Source organism: Capsicum annuum, chromosome 5 (genome assembly GCF_002878395.1).
Source record: "Capsicum annuum cultivar UCD-10X-F1 chromosome 5, UCD10Xv1.1, whole genome shotgun sequence".
NCBI lineage: Eukaryota > Viridiplantae > Streptophyta > Magnoliopsida > Solanales > Solanaceae > Capsicum > Capsicum annuum.
The window spans coordinates 5307762-5331507 of record NC_061115.1 but is presented as its reverse complement, the minus strand read 5'-3'; the positions used below and the strand labels follow the sequence as shown (position 1 = coordinate 5331507).

The following is a 23746-nucleotide window of genomic DNA, read 5'->3' as shown; positions in this document are numbered from 1 at the left end:
ACACATATAACAGATGACCTTTTTGCATGTAAGAGTTTGGAGGAGTAGCAAGCCATTTTTCATTGTGTTGGAAAATTCTTGCAAAGTAGAAATATCGTCAAATGAAGCAGCAATAGTCCCATCGATTTGATTATCACCAATATAGAATTCCTTAAGATTGGCTAAACAACGAATATTTCGTAGTATATCTCCAATTATATTGTTGTACGATATGGACAAAACTTTAAGTTCTATGAGTTGGCAAATGTTGGAAGAAATATGACCAGAAATTTGGTTCTTGGAATTACTTAAAAACTCAAGATTTGATACAATATTCTCTTCATTAAGCAAGAGAGGGCCAGAAAGGCTATTGTATCTCATATGTATGGCAACTTGGCAAGCCATTTTTCATTGTTTTGAAAAATTATTGTGTATTTCAAAAGATAATAACAAATATTGATCATATAAATATAATTACATACTACACTTGACAATACATACTACTTATCTAAAATGATTTGTAAAATGAAAAGGGTTCACCTACGGGGAATGATGGGTGCCCCCGCGGGCTAAAGCGATTTGGGTCATAATAGTAATATTTATTCATAAATAATTGTGGAATTCCCTTTTCATTATCCTTGGTGTTGCTCGAAAACTTTGAATAGAACACTTGTGCACACAATTTTAGGACAAACACCTTTATTCATTTTATCATTATAGAAAACAACTTGATGCAACGAAAATAGGATGCAAATACAATTAAATATAAGAAAGAATTAAAGACATGGTACAGCTAGATGCTCCGCTCCTTCAAAGTGTGTGCTTCATGTGTAGTGTCAATTTGTTTTTTGAAACCCAGAATAGATCATTACTTGATGGGATGAAGTGACAGACAGGTGATGTTTCTGGTAATGTATCGATCGAGCACTTGAAAAGATACATGTGATGAACTCCAGTCAGAGCCTCAGAGGTATCGAAGTGACATACAATAATTGCTTTCAATCTATCACCATTTGCTACTGTGAGTGTGTGCCCTATTAATTTTAATAGTAGACTCTACTGGTTGTCTATCTGTGGAACAAGTAAGTAAACATGGTTTATTGAAGTAAAAGCTGAACACAGTGTTTTTACGTGAAAAACACCCGGCTCAAAAAAGGTGTAAAAAATTACGACATGTACCTCTACAGGATTTAACCCCAACTTCACTATAACTCTTGAGCCTCAACAATCAACAAAATTACAAGACTTCTTGTCAACTAGGAATTAAAACTTCTAACTCCTAAAACTACAAAAACACGAATCTTCCCAAGATAAGTGTTCCCAAGTCTTCGAGTTTCCTAGCTTGAAAACACAACTCCTAACTCAGTTTATAGATCACTGAGACTACAATGACTCATTACAACTCAAAAAACCTACCTATTACAAACAGTCTACGACTTACAAAGTAAAGGATCAGGTTCTTCTTCAAGTAAGTAAACTGTTTTGCTGATTGTTGATTATCTTATCAGTGCATGAGTGAGTTACTTGAATATTGTTTGTTGTATATATGCACACCTTGTGATAAAGTCCTTTTTGATCTTTACTTCTATCTTCAGTAGAACTCCATCAAGTAACTTCACTTATTGTTGTAGCCATCTTTCCATCCTTGGTTGAATAGGATTCTTTTCATTTCTCCCTTAGTCTTGCAAGACTCCTCTTATTATTAGACTTCTTGATCAATTCAACTTCTGGATACTGCATTTGTCTTCTACTTTACTGAAGTGATAGGTGTTGAAAGAATGTCTGAATATTCTTGCTTATCCACTCCTATTTGTGCGCAATATCATCTTATCAACAACCTTGTCTGCAGTTATGCTTTGTACACTTGAATGGACCAGCTTATCCAACATGTTTCATTCACCTGTTTATCATCAAAACTCCACATGCCCTAATAAATTTCCCCTTTTTGATGTTGTAGTCGTTTTTTCATCCTTGGTTGAATAGGATTCTTTTCATTTCTTCCTTAGTCTTGCAAAACTCCTCTTATTGTTGAACTTCTTAATCAATTCAACTTCTGGATACTGCATTTGTCTTCTACTTTACTGAAGTGATAAGTGTTGAGAGAATGTCTGAATATTCTTGCTTATCCACTCTTGTTTGTGCGCAATATCATCTTATCAATAACCTTGTCTGCAGTTATGCTTTATACACTTGAATGGACCTGCTTTCACAACATGTTTCATTCAGCTGTCTATCATCAAAACTCCACATGCCCTAACAAATTCCCCCTTTTTGATGATGACAAACTCAGCAGCTCAGCATCATTTATTCAATCCTGACATACTCAGTAAAGGATTCAAAATAGAAAATCACAGAATGAAACAGGTTAGCCAATTGGGTTATAAGCACTGTATAATCAGTTCTTCCCCCTTTTGACATCATCGAAAAGCTGGACCAACAAGTGAAAATAGTTTAATAATTTAAGGTCACCAGGGCTATCACTAAAATAATCAAGACCCAGGGAAAGAGAACAATAATGCATTAAGAAAACAGAAGCAGAACACATGAAGCAAAAATTCATTTCATTCATAGAGCAAGGTACAATTATCATAACCCAGTAATAGCAATAACGGAGAACCAACTTGGACCAAAAGACAACAAAAAAAGATGCCTAAGGCACTAAGAAAGGCTTAAGTGAATGAGAAAGAGGGGATAAGGTAGGTCAGTTTCCTAATAATATCAGCATTGTCAACTCTTTCCTTTTCTAAGGTAGCTGTAAGGGAAGTAATTTGAGCTTGAAGGACCTATTTTTTTTCCTCATGATTAGTCTGGGTAGCCTCCAATGCAGCCTGCACAACCTCTACCTCACCCTGCTTGGCAGTGAGAGCATTCCTCAATCTTTGAATTGGGTTGTCAGCACTCCTCATAGCAACAGGTAATATAGCATGGTTAACATATCCAATAACATCCTTTGTGGTCTGCAGTGACCATATCTTGACAAGGATATGAAAATCCTCAAAGACAGATGCAAGCTAGAACTCATATGGAAAAGCATGCCCATTTGAATCTTGGACTAAGACTCTTTGCATGTGCTTGATGATGAGTCTAGAAAGGTCTATTGGAATTTGAGAATCTAACAGTTCCATCAAAGTGAGATCAATGAAATTGGCAATTGTTCTTCTTTCCTATCTAGGAAGGATCATTTTCTGAACCACATCAAAATAAAATTGATAGAGGGGAATATCTTATTATTCAAGACCCTACGATGAGCAAGAAGATGGGGATTTCTAAAGAATTTTCTAGAAACATCAAGAGCTGATGGAAGATTATCAAGAAGGGGCCAAGCACCTTTCACATAATATCCCTAACCCATAGTAGGAACATTCAGAATCCTAGCTAAATCAGCAGGATAGATATTGATGGTTTTCCCATGAAAAGTGGTGGAGACCATTTCCCTAATAGCAACTCTGTTTGTGTAAAACTTATAAACTTTATTCTTTTCAAACTTTCTTTGATGATCACCTTGCAGAAACAGGTATGACCATCCCTGAACCCTCAACTTTATGACCAAGATATCTATATCAGGGCCCTCAAAACCAATGACAACTCTACCTCTAACCAACTTTTATTTCAGAAAGTGGAGAACATCGGATTGAGAAGCCTTGTCAGCAGGAGTATCAACATCAATATCAAGCTCAAGATCAGGATCAATGTCAATGGATGGGGCAGGAGGAGTATCAGGAAGATATTTAGATTCTGAGTTAGATGAGTCAGAAGAAACAGGTTTGGAAACATGTTTCTTCGAACGTGATGTGGATTTTGAGGAAACTTTGGAGGAAGAGGAGGCTTTGACAGTAGTGGTGGTTTTTAAAGAAGATGAAGCCTTAGAAGTAGGTTGAGAAGACGATTTTTGAGAGAAGAATGGTTTAGGAACTTTTGCCAAGATAGTTTTCTTCTTTCTTACTGAATGAAGAAGGATATTTAGGAAGGATGCTTAAGGAGGAGAGGGATCAGAAGGAGTAACCCATTTTTTTTACTAGCACAAAGTGCTTCTTCTAGGGAAGAATCTTCCTGTTGCTTATTTCCTCAAGTATGAGGAGTACGAGGAGTAGAGAAATTAGGGGAGGGTTCATCATAAACAATATCATTAGCTTTAATGGAGATGGGAGAGGGTTTTTTATGGCTTAGATCTGGACCTTCATGGAACTAGGTTAGCAATAGGGATATAATCTCGATCAATAGGAGAAACGTCTTGATCAATAATTTAAAGAGGGACAGGGGGTGGAAGTGAGGATTCAGATAATGGTGGTGGAGCAAAAGAAAATTATGAGAAAGGGTTTTTTAGAGTTTTGAACATAGCAAAATCAGATAACTTGATGGAGATTGGATGAGAGATGAGTGGAGGTAGGGTGATGTTTAGATAAAGGATGATGGCATTGGATGGATTTATAGCAGATGTAGAGGAGGAGGAAGATGATGAAAACACCATTGGAGAAAGAGAGAAGATGATAATTTTAGTATTTTTTTTTGTTTGCAGTGGTTTAGGAAAGAATGAAGAATAAATAAAAAAAGTGCATATTTAAGAAGGAGAGAAGGAAAATGAAATGTGAGAGGAGTGTATGTAGAAGAAACATAATGATGAAGGAGTTTTACACTGATGGGAAAGGTCTGGCAGCTTTTTGAAGGAGAAGGCTTTTGGGTTTTTTGACGGTTTAAGTGTAACTGAAAGGATCAAGTGAACAACCTATTTCTCTTTATGCTACTATAGGTAAGCCCTTGGAGCTTGTTTCAACCCATACAAGGACTTATCCAGTCTGCACACATGATAAGGAAGCTCCTTGCTTTCAAATACTGGAGGTTGCTTAACATAAACCTCCTCTTTGAGAATGCCATTCAAGAATACATTCTTCACATCCATCTGATAGAGAATAAACTCCATATATGCAGCAAAGGCAACAAGTAATCTTATAGCTTCAAGTCTTGCTGCAGGAGCAAAAATCTCATCAAAGTCAATTCTTTCTTCTTGATTGTATCCTTGGACCACCAATCTTGCCTTGTTTCTTGTAACTGTTCTATGCTTATCAACTTTATTTCTGTACACCCACTTAGTTCCAATTACTAATCTATCTTTTAGGAGAGGGACTAAGTGTCATACTTTGTTTCTCTCAAATTGATTCAACTCTTCCTGCATGACTATGATCCAATCAGCATCAAGCAATGCTTCAGTTACCTTCTTTGGCTCAATCTATGATGGGATTGCCTTGAAAGCATACATAATTCTCAAACTAAACCTTATAGTGAGAACATTCTCAATAGGATGTGATCCTTGATACTTGTATCCTTTCGGGATCAAGCCCAGTGAGCTACTAGGATCACTGCTGATGTTCTGAGCTGGGGTAATTGGTGGCTCAGTTCCCCCTATCAATATGCGTTCAGCTTCAGTTCCCCTTGTCAAGGTGCTTTCATGTTTGGTAACTCCGATCGATGAACCGAGTTGTGTAACCTGTTCCTCAGTGTCACTTCCTTCCTACAGATTAGTCTTAACACAGGATTCATAAAAATCCACATGCATGCTTTCTTCAACATAGTTAGTTCTGTTATTTAAAACCCTATGAGCCTTACTATAAAGTGAATAACCTAAGAAGATTCCCTCATCACTTTTAGCATCAAATTTTCCCAGATTGTCCTTTCCATTATTATGTATAAAGCATTTACAACCAAAGATTCTAAAATGAGAAATGTTTGGCTTTCTTTATTTTAGTAATTCATAGGGAGTCTTCTTTAATATGGGTCTGATCATGCATCTGTTTATGATATATGCTGAAGTACCTATTGCTTCAGCCCAAAGGTTTTTAGCAACATTTGCTGCGAGCATCATTGTTTTAGCCATATCTTCCAAGGTTCTATTCTTTCTTTCCGCCACTCCATTTTATTGTGGTGTTTTAGGAGCTGAAAAGTTATGATCTATACCATTTGCTGAACAAAATTCTAAGAACTTTACATTCTCAAATTTTGTACCATAGTCAGACCTTATGAAAACTAATGAAGTGCCTAGTTTCTTTTCAATTTTCTTAATGAAAATTTTAAGGACATCCAAGGCATCTTCTTTAGAGGCTAGAAACAAAGTCCAGGTGAATCTGGAATAGTCATCAATAATTACAAAAACATACCTTTTTTCACCTTTGCTTTGAAGTCTCATTGGTCCACATAAGTCCATATGAACCAGGTCAAGGCACTTGGTAGTGCTAACATGGTTCTTTGACTTAAAAGAAGACCTTACCTTCTTCCCCCTTACACATACACAACATAACTTTTCTTTCTTGAACTTGGTCTTGGGCAATCCCAATACCATGTCTTTGGAAGAAAGTATGTTCAGTTGTTTCAGACTTGCATGTCCAAGTCTCCTATGCCAAAGGAAGGGATCATATTCTATTGCACTTAGACAAGTCAAATCAGGTCCTGGTATTGTCATTATGTCAGCTTTGTATACATTTTTGTATCTCCTTGCAGTGAGGACAATCTCTTTGGCATCCATTCTTTTGACTTTGACTCCTACAACAGTAAAAGTAACTTTATTACCTTTGTCACATAGTTGTAAGATGCTCAGCAGGTTATGCTTCAATCATTCTACAAGATAGACATCCTTCAATGTTTTTGACTCAGATGAGCCAATTTTTCCAACTCCAGTAATAATTCTCTTTTTTCCATTACCAAAAGAAACTCCTCCTCCATCTATTTTGGAGAATGAAAGAAACTTTTTCTTGTCACCAGTCATGTGCCTTGAGCAAGAACTGTCTAAGTACTGGTGCCTTTTGCTTCCTTTCACCTTCTCCTACAAAAGAAATCAATAGTTAGACTTAGGAACACAGACAAGCTTGGGTCCTATTTTATGAGTAAAAGGATGAATTAAATTTCTTCTTGTTTGTGCTGGCAACATGTATTGCAACCTGTTTCTCATACTAGAACTAGTTTTGTTCTTTTTGGTCTGAGAAAATTTGTTAGCCAGGTTTTGACTCTTTGGTATGCTTTTAGCAGCCACTGGACATTCAGTGGTGGGATGTCTAAGGTTGCCACAAATATAACATAAATCTCTAGGACCATCAAAACTTTTATGGAAACCCAGCCCTATTTTTTCATTGTAATTTCTTTCACTCAATTTGTGAATAATTCTTAAGGAGTTTATCCACCTATTTTTCCTTTCAAGATCAAGTTTGAGTTTAGAAAGTTCTTGACTCAACTTATTCATTTTTTCAGTTAAATCATGGCATTCTTGTTTGTATTTAACTAGCTCAAGTTCAGCATTTTCTTGTTCCTTACTCATGGGCTTTTTTTCATTTTCAGTAAGTGTTAATTTAAGAACTTCAGACTTAAGATCATTGTTTGAAGACTCAAGTTCTGCAACCTGTTTCTTGAGAGTGCGGTTTTCCTTGTCAACCATACCTGTGCAAGTTTTTAAATCAATGAGATCAAATTTAGGCTTGCAAGACTGTTGAACAACTCATTCCTATCAGAAGTTAATTCTTGGAAATCATCAATTAGTGCACTCATCAAGGAAATAAGTTTTGGTTTTGAAAACAATTGCAGTTTTTCTTTAAGTTCAAGTATACTTACCTCAGAAGCATCATGTTCTTCTTCTAAGTCTGAGTCTCCAAGAGCCATGAATACAATTTTATTAACTTCATCTTCATCTGAGTCAGATCCCCAGGCTGTTATCATTGCATGTTCCTCCTTTCTTTTGGCCTTTTCTTTTAGTTCCTTTTCATCCCTTTCCTTCTTCTATTTTATTTCCCAAACTGGACAGTCTCTGGTCTGATGATAAGTTTTTCCACACTTGTAACAACCATTTGGATTATCATTGGAATGTTTCTTGCTACCTGTTCCTTTCTTCTTCTTAAACAATTCGTTGAAGTTCTTAGTTATAAAAGCAACTTGTTCCTTATCAAGTTCAAATTCCTCATCACTATTAGAAGCTTTCAATGCCAGGATTTACTTAGGAGTTGCTTTCTCTTTGGTTCCATTAACTTCCATTTCATAAGTCCTTAAGTTCCCTACTAGTTTGTCTAGGGTTATACCCGCGAGATCCTTATTTGCCTTCCTGATTGCAGTCACCTTAACATTCTATTTTGATTTTGGTAATACCTTCAGTATCTTTTCGACTTATTACTCATCAGAAATGACTTTTATTTGGTTGAAGGGTCTATTTGGTGAACTTAACAAAGACTTACAAATTACTACAGTCTTTTGTGACAGTCAGAGCGCTATCTTTCTTACGAAAGATCAGATGTTTCACGAGAGGACAAAGCACATTGATGTTCGGTATCATTTTATGCGTGAAATTAGTGCTCGTGGTGATATTGTGGTGAGCAAGATTAGTACTCATGATAATCCCGCTGATATGATGACCAAGACACTACCAAGTGCCAAGTTTGAGCATTGCTTAAACTTGGTTAGTGTTAGCTGTTAAGATGTGCCCTTGGGGGTTTTTGTGGAAGAAGTGGAGAGTTTGTCTTGAAATGGATTTCAGTTCTGAATTAGAATTCGTGTTAAGGTGGAGATTGTTAGAGTTGTGACCCAAATTTTGGTTGATGGACCTTTATATTTTTGGGCCTAAGACCTATTTGTACGCACGTAATATATAAGTGTGATTTAGTGGATTATTTTATCATTCAGAAAAATTCAGTTTTCTCCACATTGTACTCTTTCTCCATTATAGTGAAACTCTACTCTGCTCTGCCCGTGGTTTTTTCCTGCAAAGGTTTTCATATAAATCTTGTGTGTGTTGTTCTTGTTTTCTTTTATTTGTGGTTTGCTTATTCTGTCCGAATCCTAACAAAAACAAATAAGATGTTGAAAAGTCTAGACCATAATTTGTAAAAGGTGAACAAGATTAAGAGGAGGAAAACAAGTAGCAAAAAAGAAAAAATAATTGTTGACACTAGTTGGGTTGTGCGTCACAAAATGGAATAAAAGTCATAATAGAAAGAAGAAATGTTGCTATCAATTTTCTTGATATTATTAAGAGCCAAGTCAATAGGTGTCAACCTTTCAATTCAACTTTATAAGGTGGTGGTACACCTTAAAAATCAAAAACACTACACATTCAATAATTAGCATAAAATGGAAGAAATTTTAAGGTTTTCTCTCAAAGAAAATAAAATGTGACACACACACATACACTAGATATGTTTTACATTTTCATAAAGGCATGATAGATAAATGTGTCATTTAATTTGACTTCAATTTACATGTATGTTCTCTAACATTAGGTGTGAACGAGTAGACACATACATCCTATGTGGCGTCCTACGTGGCCAATTTGCATCCCAAGTGTATTATATTACATAAGATACATGTATCTAGTTGTTGAAACTTTATGTCAAGCGAAAATAACCCAGACTAATTGAGCCGGAGAGAGTACAATATATGCACACAAGAAGTAAAGGTTCATGGGCTGGACTTACTGCATGCAGACCTTTGGATAATTATCACACACTCTTTTTTCTTTGGACATATTTGCAAAGTCCAAATGAGACCAAAAAATATTTAGGGGCAAGTGCACAAATAACCTATTTTGAAATGGCAAAAATATATAAAGTAGCATACTTAAGTATTAAATTATAAAAAATAGCAACACTTTTATCAAATTACATTTTGTAGCATATATATTTGTATTTTTATAGCAACAGTTTGTAAAAATACAAAATACATATCGATCATAAGAGCAACAAAAATCATATGTATTTATATTTTTGTAGCAACAATATACAAAATACAAAATACAACTTGATATATTATGTACTTATGAAATTATTACTATAAAACTCATAATTAAAGGAATAAGTATGTTATTTCTCAATTTTGAAATCACCATTGAGGTCATTGCGACATTGCGACAAAATTTACAAATTTGGCCATTTAAGACCGACTTCAGAAGATAGACAGTGTTTGGAAATTTTGTTTGTGCAAGTATAACTGCTCTCCCTCCGTTCATAAATATTTATCCATTTTTAATATAATACATATTTTAAGAAACAATACTCCCTTCATTCAATTTGTATTTCTTAATTTGATCGGATATAAAATTTAAGAAATAAAAAAAACCTTGATGATATTTAACAAATTGCCTATTAAAAATTATACTACTACTATTTTTAATTAAATGAAATCAATAAGAGTAAAAGTATTGTGTCTTTAAATAGTTATTAAATAAGAAAATGTGACATTCCTTTTTAAACGGATGAAAAAAAAGTAAAAGAATGAAATACTCTTTTCTTTTCCAATCGCCCTGAGAAGATAGACACTCGAAAAGGTTCTCGAGATTCTCAATCGCTCTTTTTAGTGGGGAAGAATAGTGCGGGGAGAGAGCGATGCATAAAATGAGATGGAGATAGTATTATATTTAATAACATGGTAAAATGAATAGAAATAGATAATTAATCTATTAATTTTATAAACTAGATAAATATTAGTGAATATTTTAAAATATAAAAATGGGCAAATAAAAAGGGACGAGGGAAGTCTCTTCAAATGACATTTGCAAGATGTTTAAAGTTTGACTTGGCCAGTCCTAAACATTAGATATTTTTCGTCTGAATTATGGCTTAACTGATAAGTTTTTTGAGACGTTTTGATATCCTAAAATGTGAGAAATACTTATCCAATAATAAAAAAAAAGAATAAATTCTCTTTTGAAGCATAGTGAAGTGAATTCAAAATTCAAATTTTTTGAATTAAGATAAAATATATTTTGAAATTCAAAAATGTGAATATGTTGACTTTTATTACAAGATTGGAGTTTGGATCCCAAAAATGAACAATTAACAAAAAAAAAAAAGATACACAGTACATAATGGTCCAACTTCCAAACTCCAAGCTTGTAATGAAAGCTAACCTATTCGTCATATTAAATTAGTCCTGCCTAACACAACAAAAAATTTATTAAAATTGGCGGCAAAACAAAATATATTAAATGGAGCATCAAAATTGGTATTTATGATTCATCACTAAAGTTAATGATAAATAAAAGCATTTAATTTTGTTTCTTACTCTCTCAATTCAATTTTACTTGTTTTATTTTAAATTGACATATTTACTTAAAAATAAATTAACAGTATGATTATTTTAGCATTATATTCCTATTAAACAATACTTAGTATAATTATTTTAGCATTATATTCCTATTAAATAATACTTACATTATATTTGAATTTTTTTTAAATTAATGTTAAGAATAAAATTAAAAAAAAATAATTGTCTTCTCTTGACTTCAAAAGTGATAAGTAAAATAAAAAATTCAATTAGGAAATTAGTGATAAATAAAAGCGAATAAAGAAAATATTAGCCAGAGGAATTCTTATTAGTTAATCATATACAAAATTATAAATAAAAAGATATTTTTATTAATTTGACATTTAACTCTTATTCATACGTTTTATTTTTATATGCCAACAATAGATAGACATTTTCGGAACTTTAATTTAAGGACAATATTAAAAAAAGAAATTAATTCTATCTTAAATTTATAAATTGATAAGTAATTTAAAAACAAATTATTTTGTTAAATAATATGAAACAGATACTAATAACTTTTAAGATATATCTCTAGACTAAAATCTAAATATCTATATATGATAATTGCATCTTGCATTTATGTAGGATTCAAGGAATGGGTGATTACCCGAACTTGTGACTATACATCACACAAAAATTATTTTTACCGTTACTTCAGAGTCTCCCATATGACATGAAATAAAATAAAAAACAATAAACCTTCATTAACTATTATTTTTAATTTATTTTTTACAATTATAGTTTTCACAAAGATCCTAACAAAGTGGTCCCACATCCAACTTTTCTCCCTCTTGTCCTGCCATAATAATTTAATATTTTACCCGCCAAACCCCACAAATCCCCCGCTCTTCTTTTTGGCGGGAAAATTGAAACACCCTAATTTCTTCTCCCCCCCAAAAGAGGGAAATTCAAATTTATAAAATTCATAAAAAATAAAAAAAATTCAAACATTGTTAATTAATTACTATATATACATCTATAGATCTGACAGAAAAAAATTGTGAGCAATTCTGTACGCTTCGATCCGTCTGCCAAGTGTTTGACGAAATTCCTAAGTGAAAAGAATGTATGTAGTGAAGAGAGATGGGCGTCAAGAAGCAGTGCATTTTGATAAGATTACTGCTAGGTTGAAGAAATTGAGTTATGGGTTGAGTCCCGATCATTGTGATCCGGTGCTCGTATCGCAGAAAGTTTGTGCTGGTGTTTATAAAGGTGTTACGACGAGTCAGCTTGATGAATTGGCTGCGGAAACTGCTGCCGCTTTGACTGCTAATCATCCTGATTATGCTTGTGTGAGTCTTCGGTTTTGCGCTTTTATTTTTGTTTAATTGGGTGTAGGTGTAGAGGTTAGGTAGTCAATTATATATGATTAGCTACATATTATATACGAAGTATACACATATTATACATTTGATGCTTGTTTTCAGTTCAAGTGGTTAAATGGGCTGCTATTTAGGTTAATTCTTCTTCTCCTTTTTATCTTTTTTAAAATTGGGGGTATGGGAATGGAAAATGGAGATGGGAGGTATACAAAAATTGAATTTTCATCGATAATGTGAGAGTTTAGGTACTCAACCAATTGAGTTACTATCCAATTTGATTTATGTCTCATGATTTGTGTTCTTTTGGTTTGTGTGCTTGAGCACGTTGAAGAGGGAAATGATAATTCGTTTTAGATTTTGGATTAGTTTGAGGTAAAAGTATTTTTGTAATTTAATGAAATAGGTCCGAATAGTGGTAATCACCCTGATTATGCTTGTGTAAGTTTCTGATTTGCGTGTGAAGTTTCTTGTTTGTGGTTAGGTGATGTCTATGATTTTGAATAGATAGTTTATAGTATTATCTTGTGGTTGTATTGCTCCTTGTATTAGCTAGTAGTGTTAGTTTATTTCACATACTGTATTAGTTTATATGCTTTTATGTTGTGTGTTTATTATATTGTTTATCTGTTTTGGCCTGGCAGTTTATTGGAAACTGCCTCCCTACTTCATTGAGGTAGTGCCCTCTCCAGACCCTCTATGTGAGAATACATTGGGTATGTTGTGATTGTGATCTTTTAAAAAGAAAAATTTGGGGTAGAGGAAGGGAAAATGGGGAGAATTGAATTTTCATTGACAAATTGAAAATTTAGGTAGTTGACCAATTGAGGAACTCGTTGATTTGCTTTATGTCTACTGAGATGTGTTTTGAGTATGTTGAAGATGAAAATGATAAGTAGTGTTAGATTTTGTGTGAATTTGAGCTATATAGGAGATCTATATAGACAGTAATAACTAGGTTGTAATTGAGGTGTATGTGATAGATATTGATTGATTTGTGTGTTGCATTGAATGTTTCATTTTTTGGCGTCTGGATGTGAATGGTTCTACTTAGGATTTATTGGTTTCTCAATTTTGTGGCAGAGTTAGGATTTTCACTATTAGGGTTCATTAGTGAATATGCGAACTAATCGAAGGGGGTTCAACATCTACTATATATACATAATAAATAATTTTAATTATGTATATATAGCATAATTTTCCAACGAAAGGGGTTTGGATGAACCCCTACCTGAAGGGTAGCTCCACCCTTGTTTCTCATTGTACTTTTATTGTTTTTTATTTGTTAATGTTTGATTGGATATGGAATTTAAGATATTGATTCAATTTTAGCATATATTAGTAGTATTGAAAAATATACTGTATAAAACCATTAATTGAGAAAGTAGTTTGATAGAGAAGCACTGTATCAAGGTTTATAAATTGAAGTCTAAATGAATTTGAATATTTTGAAAGTCGTGTCGAATAATATAGCATGTTGAGTACTGTCAAACTCTTTTGAATGTTCTAGAACGGAAAAAATGTTGTATAAGTTGGAATGGGGTAGTAACTATCATGTTCTCTCCCTTAGCTGGGATTACTTCTTAAGATGAGTATTTTTGCTCTCTGTTGAAGGTGTATTTAATCATCTGTTTGTTTAAATGTACTTCTGTTGCAGCTGGCTGCAAGGATTGCTGTTTCCAATCTGCACAAGAACACGAAGAAAATATTTTCTGAGACGTAAGAGCTTTGAATTATTATATATCGTCAGTGTTTTTGTTCTTTGGTGACAAAGTGATGGTTTAGTCATTGCAAATAGAAAGGTATTGTTTACAATATTTTGTGATTTTCAGTGTTAAGGACATGTACAACCATGTCAGTGAGAGATCTGGACTTAAAGCACCTCTGATATCTGATGAAGTGTATGAGATTATAATGAAGGTATCATTTCCTTTTTGAACATTATTTTTGTAAATGCGAGAATGATATTGTTTAAGTGAAAGCTTGTTGAATTATAATGTGTTCATAAACACAGTAGAGTGGATTAATATATTGTAGAAAAGGTCACTGATTCTTGAAAGCACCAGTCTGTTCCTTTATTATTACAACAACAACATACTTGGTGTAGTTTCATATAGTGGGGTCTAAGAAGTATAGAGTGTATACAAACTTTACTCCTACTGTAAATGCAGAGAGGTTGTTTCCAACAGATCTGCCGTTAAAAAATGTCCATTTATTATTGATATCCTGTAATATGCATGTATCCAAAACTGTTCTTGTCCTCTCACTTGCGTATTGTTGACATAGCTTAGTTACTGTGACTGCTATACCCCTATATCCATATAGCCTTGTAACAGATTAAAAATTGCTAAGTTGTCCAATTTTCATGCACATGACATTTCCTTGCTGCTACTTAAACCAAGTAATTATGAGATTATTGCCCTTCTTTACTCCTCCACTAAGAATTTTGCCTCCCATTTTCAGGAAATAACAACTGCTGTGTTTTGTTTATTTTTCATCCCTTTATTTAGAAGAATACATTTCAGTTATTAACTACTAGCCTTTTCGTTACAGAATGCAGCTCGATTGGACAGCGAGATTATATATGATAGGGACTTTGACTATGATTACTTTGGTTTCAAAACCCTAGAGAGGTCTTACCTCTTAAAGATTGATGGAAAAGTTGTAGAAAGGCCACAACATATGCTGATGAGAGTCTCTGTTGGGATCCACAAGGATGATATTGAATCTGCCATCAAGACGTATCATTTGATGTCTCAAAGATGGTTCACTCATGCTTCTCCAACTCTTTTTAATGCTGGAACTCCAAGGCCTCAAGTATGTCAATTTAATTAGGAAATAGTTCCAGAGCATAATTTCCTTAATGTTTAATAGTTTTCTCCCTTGACCTGCAGTTAAGTAGCTGCTTCCTGATATGCATGAAAGATGATAGTATTGAGGGCATATATGATACTCTTAAGGAGTGTGCTGTTATTAGTAAATCTGCTGGAGGAATTGGAGTATCTGTGCACAATATTCGTGGTACTGGGAGTTATATTCGTGGGACAAATGGGACATCAAATGGAATTATTCCCATGCTACGTGTATTTAATGACACTGCTCGATATGTTGACCAAGGAGGTGGCAAAAGAAAGGGTATACCTAGAATTGTGTTTGTATTTGATATTGTTATGATGGATCCAGGCCTTGATTTGATTTTTTCTGACAATTTTATGTTGTTTAGGTGCTTTTGCTATCTATCTTGAGCCCTGGCATTCCGATATATTTGAATTTCTGGATTTGAGGAAGAACCATGGAAAGGTGTAGTTACAATCCTTGATCTAATCAATTTTGTATATATATGTCTTATAGGACTCAAGTGGCATAATCAAACTGCTCTTTTTGCTAGGATCTATGTAATCCTCTCATATCATAAGACTTGTAATTGCTTAAATGGAAATTTTATCTCTGCAGGAAGAGCATCGGGCTCGGGATCTTTTCTATGCTCTTTGGGTGCCTGATCTTTTTATGGAAAGAGTCCAAAGCAATGGCCAATGGTCTTTATTTTGTCCAAGTGAGGCTCCTGGATTGGCAGATTGCTGGGGTGAAGAATTTGAGAAGCTGTATACAAAGTATGAAAGAGAGGTAAAACAAGTCTGCTATTATGATTAATTGCTTGCTAAGTTCGGATAATTGAAGCTTGTCTGCATATGATCTTAAATGACCTCATTTTGTCAATTCAGGGCAAGGCAAAGAAGGTCGTGCAGGCACAAAATCTCTGGTTTGAGATCTTGAAGTCTCAGATTGAAACTGGGACCCCTTACATGCTGTATAAGGTAACTTTAGTACTGTTTATCTTGTTTTTGTTGTTTGGATGCATTGAAATTTTGTTAATCCTTTCTTTTGTCTGTTATCATAGGATACTTGTAACAGAAAAAGCAACCAACAGAATCTTGGCACAATCAAGTCTTCTAACTTGTGTACTGAAATTATTGAGTACACAAGTCCTACTGAAACTGCTGTGTGCAACCTTGCATCAATTGCTCTTCCACGATATGTTAGAGAAAAGGTAGTTACAAATGCCATTTACTTGAAAATATTGCTTGGTTTTAAGTTGTACTGTCCTGTTATTTATCATTTTCCTTTATATCTTTTAGGAGGTCGCAAGTGAATCACAACCATCTAAGCTTGTTGGGAGCAGAGGTTCTAAAAACCGGTACTTTGATTTTAACAAACTGGCAGAGGTTAGAATTTGTTCTAACGAATCAGACTTGTCTGCTTCTGATGTATTATCTTAAGTTAATCGTGGATATCCGTCTTATTGTGTTCTATTTTCATGTGAGACAGGTCACTGCATTGGTGACTAAAAACCTGAACAAGATTATTGATGTCAACTACTACCCTGTTGAAACTGCAAAAAGGTCTAATTTACGACATAGACCTATTGGACTTGGGGTCCAGGGTCTTGCAGACACATTCATATTGCTTGGCATGGCATTTGATTCAGCTGAGGTAAATCACCCTCCATCCAACTTTTGTTCTTTAACTGGTTCAGTGGGGCCTGATCTTGTACTTTATCTATGCATAGGCTCAACAGCTGAACAAAGACATATTTGAGACAATATATTACCATGCTTTAAAAGCCTCTTCTGAATTAGCTGCCAAGGAAGGCCCATATGAGACATATGCTGGAAGTCCAATAAGCAAGGTATGCATTGGAGTTTTTACTTTATTTGATGATTTATTATGTGGATCGCTTGCTTGGTTGTCCAAGACTTTTGAAAATTAAGCTAGGCTTTCATTAAGCGCCCTAGATTAAAAAAAATGTGATTTTGTGTTGAACTATTCTGTTCAGGGTATTCTCCAGCCGGACATGTGGAGAGTAACGCCATCAGATCGATGGGATTGGGGTGTTCTCCGTGAAATGATTGCAAAGAATGGTGTAAGAAATTCACTTCTTGTAGCTCCAATGCCCACAGCTTCAACCAGCCAAATTCTTGGAAACAATGAATGCTTTGAGCCATACACATCCAATATCTACAGTAGAAGAGTTCTAAGGTTACTTTTTGCTGCCCGATCCTTTAGCTCAATGCTAATTCAGTTAATTCTGCTGTCTTCAGATTTTAACAATGGATGTTCTTTTTCAGCGGTGAATTTGTTGTGGTGAACAAGCATCTTCTTCATGACTTAACTGAGATGGGCCTCTGGTCTCCTACTCTCAAGAATAGGATAATTTATGATGATGGTTCTGTTCAGAAAATCCCAGAAATTCCAAATGATCTCAAACTCATATACAAGTATGGATTTTCTTTATCACATTGCTTGTTTTTTCTGTTGTCATGTTCAGTTTACTTACTGTTTATTGATGTTAGGACTGTTTGGGAGATCAAGCAACGCAACTTGGTTGATATGGCTGTTGACCGTGGATGCTATATTGATCAGAGCCAGAGTCTCAACATCCATATGGACCAACCCAATTTTGGAAAGCTCACATCCCTGCATTTTCATACTTGGTCCAGGGTATGCTTTCCACTTCACGTTACACTTTGTTGTTTGAATTGTCATATTATTGTGATTTATTATTTCTACTAGTTGGCATCCCAATATTTTCTTACTAGACCTGATAGTCGGGGTCTAGGAGACAACACTCCATAGGTTACTTAAGTTTCTATGAATTTCAAACTTTACTGGCAGGGTTTGAAAACAGGAATGTACTATCTACGATCACGTGCTGCAGCTGATGCAATCAAGTTCACAGTTGACACTTCCATGATAAAGGTAGCAAACAATACATCTTGTTCTACTTTCGTATCATAAACCCAACATGTTCATCATTACAGAATGTGTTTGGGACTACAATGCAGGAAAAGCAAGAGACTGCAGTCGATGAAGAAACTAAAATGGCCCAGATGGTGTGTTCATTGAGTAACCGTGATGAGTGTTTGGCTTGTGGAAGTTAAGTGATCTACGCAGATAACCAGAAGCATCTTGAACTTGTGGCTTTCGTTGTTTATGTTTTCCCTGCCTGCTCCGAAACCTTAGTATCTATAGGCGATATCGAGATGTGGCCTGTAGTAATGTCCCTGGTTGAATCTGATTTAACTCATTGTACATATATCAGTCTGCTGTTACAAACGAGCTAGTAATTTCCTTATATCAGTAAATCGTATTTGCTGTAATGCGTGCTTAATATATCAGTGATGAATTTGTGTTGATGACAAGAAAATGTGTTCTGGAATGCCTGGATATTGATTATTTTTGTAATTGGAGTATGTCAACTTTTCTATGAATCTATACAAGTTTCCCTATTTTTGATGCCCCTAAAATGTTTTACAATTTTGGATAATGTTGGTATCAAAAGAAAATTTATATGTAAAAACATAAAAATGTTGACACATTCCAAATATGTTTTACATAATTTGGTTGTGTGAAATTGGGTTGGAGCTGGTTCATAACATTGTGTATATTAAGAATCATGCAACCAATTTTTAGTGGATAAGCCAAGTTCTAAAAAGAAATTAAGTAAAACACCACTATACATTATATTAAATAAATCACTAGACTAATAAATTAAGTTTTTTTTAGTTCTTATCAAAAGGTTTTGGGTTCAAGTTATGGATATGGAGACAATCATGTTGGGAGCATCATCTATAGAATGTTGCCGTGTAATGCATGCTTTGGATAATTGAGACTCCATTGCAAATAAGAGTGCAAAAACTGAATTGATAAAAATGTTATTGGTTTGTTGAGTAAATTGATAACCCAATAATAATAAACTAAACTACTATATATATATATATATATATATATAAAATAAATTTTACAAATTAACAAAAATCTATTCAATTTTCTAAACTAACATTCAGTTCAAGCTTGAAGATTCTTATAAATTAATACACACTAATTAAATTTAGCTGCAACTAAGATTTAGTGTCTTTTCATGTTAGTTGCTACTATTTCTACTTTATGAGTATTTTTTTATCAGTTAAATAAAAAATCAAATCGTTAAGAACTAAAAAGTGATTAAAAAATATCTTATTGGTTGATTATTAATTTAGCATATTTAAAAATTAAAAATCAATAAACCGAATTAATAATCGATAAAACTTAATCAAACCAAACCGATAGATACACATGGTAAATGCTAGTACCAGACGAAACCAAAAAAAAAAAAAAAAAGTTTTCTAATTAAGATTTTTCCACAAGTCAAACATTAACAATAAATTATTTGCCTGTAATTTTTATAACCAATAAATAAGTCAAAAGCTATGAATTGTTAGTTATTTGCTGACTTAATAATATAAGAAGACATTCAAAAAAACACATCACTTTCCATTTTATTACCATCCCATGATGAATATCCAAACACTTGTCAATTATATTTGCATATTTTTGGGGTCTAATCTTTGACTTTGACTTCCACTAATTGCGTAACTAATGAGTTATGATATTGACAAATTATCATAAATAAATCAACATAATAATAAGAGGATATTAAGTTATTAAGTCAAAATTTGAACAAAATATGTCGTATAAGAACACTTTATCATATGTATAGTTGTAGTAATTTGAGTATTTTAAATAAAATTTGCTGGCAAGTTTATAGAGTTATCTATGTGTTAAACTTTTTCATACTTCCTATGAGTTGTAATCATGTATATATGTATAGTAACAATTCATCATCTTGTATAATAAACTCGGCTTAGTACATAATCAATCTATTAAAGTTATCAATAAATTTCATTTAGATATTTGAATTAAGTTTTGTTTCAGCTAACACCTCAATTCCTAATGTGTTTTGGTTAGATATTTTCGATAAAAATTTGTGTGTGTTCATTTGTCTATTATGTAGTTAAATTAACCACATAAAATATGTTATTTTCTTTAATTATATGCATTCGCCTCAATGAGACATAAAACTCCAAGCATTTTCTACTTGAGGTTGATGCGTATTATTAGAGGAAATAACATATCTTATATGGTTAACCTAACTATTTAATAGATGAACAAACATACGCACTAAAATCTTTTTAAAATTTGATCGAAGTTGAGGTGTTCAATTGAAATAGCACTTAATTCGAATATCTAAATGAAATATTTTGATAAATTTGAAAGATTGACTATCTATTAAACTTTTTGTTTTTAATTTGCCTTTATCTTGTTTGATTAATTTGTTATGTTTAGAAACTTTAAAATCTGGAAGAAATCAAATTTAATACTACTATTTTTTTTATTTGAATTCAATTATAATATTGCTAAAAATTCACAAAGTTGGACCTACCAATTTAATGCATGTGCAATAATCATATCTCCACGAGTTATGACCCATTATTACTTTAAAAAGTCGATTCAAATTTGTGGACAAAATTGATTTTGAGTTTGAAATATGTGTCTTTTTCAAAATAATTAAATACATTATTTTTTTTTGGATAATTGAAGAGAAATCTTTTTTATTTTAATTTTCATACACTGTTCGATACTTATATTAAAGTTCAACTAAATTAAATTTGTATACTATAAAATTTATTTCTTAAGATGTTGGCATTATCTAACAATTTTTTTTTTTATAATTTTTTTTTCTAAATCCGAAACATCTGATTAATGAATCAATGAAATGAAAACGTGAACTTAGGTTTATTCCAACATGCCAAGATGGAAGAAGAAAAAAATGGTGATTTTGTGATGTATCATGACATAATTATATATATATATTTTTTTAAAAAGCAAGAGAACAAAATAAGTCTTAGGCTTAATGTCCTAGCCACACCAATATTATAAATTTAAATTTCTTATAAACACATAAATATTGTGACATATGGAAGGTTACATTAAAAATTTACATTTTTTTCTTAAATTTTGAATCAATCAAGCTATGTCAAACAATAAAATATAAACGAGGATATCACTTTCTAGAATGGTGTACTTGCAATATATGTAGGATTTTTATTTTTTTGATTTACTAATTAGCACCAATATTCAATTGGGATACTAACTAATTTAGACTTGCATTAAAATATTTATTCATATTGAAGAGTATTCATGCATGTTGACGTATTAAGGGACGTATAATTGATTTTGAGTGAGCTATGTACATATTAAACTCTGTATAAGTATATAAATAAAGATAAGTTATTTATTTACAAAATTAATATGATGTTTGTTTTGTAATTCAGGAAGATGCATCACTGATACATTCATAAGTTATGAGGGGGTCAATATATATATACATATATATAGTATTTTATGTAGGATAGACAGTGAAATAATTAATACATGAACAATTAATTTTTACATAAAATAATACTTAAATTTTCTCATAACTGATTCATGCATAACTCTAACAGCCTGTTTGGATGGTGGTTTCCATGATATGGTATGATATGGTATGGTTACCATGGGAATCATGTTTGTTTCCATGGTTTTCTAAAAATGGTGGTATGGTATGTTACTATTCCATGGTTCGATAATCATGGAATGAAGCAATTTATTGAACCATCAAATTGGTGGTGTGCCATGATTTTCATTTTTCTTTTCCAACTATACCCTTATATAATTTTCTTTAATCCCTTTTATCCTTATCAACGAAATACATGTTAAGACTACGCATTTGTTAACAAGATTGAAGACTGCAAGACTTCCTATTAGCAATATAAAAATTTAAAGAGTGAGAAAAAATGATCACAGTTATTTAGTAGTAGTAGTTTTTAATGCCAATAAAAACTCAATTCGATAAAAAAAAATTGAAAATTGAAATGGAGGGAAATAGAGTGAATGCACAAAAAGCATATACATGGGAAGTGATTTTGAACTCTAAGATACATGCATGTATACCAATTGTTTTATTGATTGGGAAGTACTTCCCGATTGCATTAGTTTGCGTTCGTCAAACCTTTGTTTAGCAAATACCCTAGTGAATTTGGCGTCTTAAAAAGATCATCGGGTAGCTATGAGAAGCATCAAGAAAGAAAGGACAACTGGTTACGCTAGCACTGATATGGATAAAAGAGTTAATATCTCAAATGTATTACAATTAGAGACATTTTAGTAAATTTACCTGTTACCATACCGTACCATACCATCAAACCAAACAAAAAATCTATTATTAAACCGTAGTGAACGATACAGTCCATCCAAACATGGTACTGTACCATACCATACTATACCATACCATACCATACTACACCATACCATACATTATGAAACCATGTCAAACCACCATCCAAACAGGCTGTAAGTAGCTATCAAAGGACCCGTCAGTGATATATGTAAGATATATACTAAAGCAATACTATTACATAAGTCCTTCGGGATGACTCAGTTGGTTTGGAGGGTGGTTACCCATATGGATGATTCGGGATCTATTCCTCTCAATGCCTTCTAAATCGAGCCTATCGTACAAAGTTTGCCTAGTACGGTTTACATTTCTTGTGTGGTTTGTAGGCTATTACATAGTGAGAGTTTAACTGATGGGCATAAAGTGCTTACCGAAAGGACAAAAGTTGTAGCGAAACAGAATACTGTTAAGATGGATGATCTCTTGAAAGTTCTCATATTACATTTTTTATTTTGCACCCAATGTGATCGACCTAGTGATGAATAAAATTAGCAACTATGTAATCTTAAATCTCAATGTAAACAAAAATATAATATTAGATGATTTCTTTTCATATATAATATAATACATACATATACATATATTGAGTAAGCAACAACAATATATACTATTAATGAAACGTAGCAAATAAAATTAATCAATGCGTACAATTGAATGGAACATCACAATAAATGAATCAAAACCAATCTTAATTGATCTCATAAAATATCTGCTTCAAAACGAATACGTTCTGTTTTGGATGTTTCATAATTAAATCGACTGATAATACTTTCAAGATACCACCTTTGAAATATCTAATTATATACTTCCGCCGTTTAAAAAATAAAATCTATTTTTTTTATTCATTAAAAAAAAAAAAAGAACCTAATGACCCCTTTTTTTTAGAAATACTTAATTTTAATTTTTCACGTGACATATTTAATACCATAAAATTAAAAAATATTTTAATACATTTGACATATATTTAATCAAAATCACAAAATATATATATTTTTTTAATTTTATGTCAAATCAAAACATATCTTTTTTCTAAACGAATATTATTATTGTATTTATTTATTTTTAAAAAGCCAAATTGCATGGGAGAGTTATAAAACCGCGTTATATTTCACAGTGTTTGACTGAAGTCAGAGTTTGACTAATTGCTTGTCTTTTTATTAAAAAAAAAAAAACTTTCGGCGTCAGCACCGTCAATCTCCGTCCACAACCAAATAAACATATATCATAGCAAATGGAGAAGACAAAATTTTTACTAATAGAATTTAATTTAAGAAGAAAAATTAATTAAAAATAATTTAATTTTTAT

The 23746-nt window shown here is 32.8% G+C and overlaps 1 protein-coding gene across 1 annotated transcript; it reads left to right on the top strand.

The window, feature by feature from the left end:
• Positions 1 to 11855: 11855 nt before the first annotated feature.
• LOC107853911 (ribonucleoside-diphosphate reductase large subunit) lies at positions 11856 to 18652 on the top strand. Its single transcript, XM_016698898.2, has 17 exons — positions 11856 to 12320; positions 14005 to 14066; positions 14180 to 14267; positions 14901 to 15164; positions 15242 to 15482; positions 15571 to 15647; positions 15801 to 15971; positions 16070 to 16162; positions 16246 to 16395; positions 16484 to 16570; positions 16674 to 16838; positions 16915 to 17034; positions 17182 to 17384; positions 17474 to 17623; positions 17699 to 17846; positions 18021 to 18104; positions 18191 to 18652. Exons 1-17 carry the CDS (start codon positions 12093 to 12095, stop codon positions 18284 to 18286), a joined length of 2427 nt encoding a protein of 808 aa, XP_016554384.1. The 5' UTR covers positions 11856 to 12092; the 3' UTR covers positions 18287 to 18652.
• Positions 18653 to 23746: the final 5094 nt, after the last annotated feature.

Bases quoted from the DNA above. Each gene is read 5' to 3' on its own strand.
- LOC107853911 (XM_016698898.2), top strand. From the start codon at position 12,093: ATGTATGTAGTGAAGAGAGATGGGCGTCAAGAAGCAGTGCATTTTGAT. The intron at 15,483-15,570 runs GTATACCTAGAA...TATGTTGTTTAG, and splicing joins AGGAGGTGGCAAAAGAAAGG to GTGCTTTTGCTATCTATCTT. The intron at 17,385-17,473 runs GTTACTTTTTGC...GTTCTTTTTCAG, and splicing joins TACAGTAGAAGAGTTCTAAG to CGGTGAATTTGTTGTGGTGA.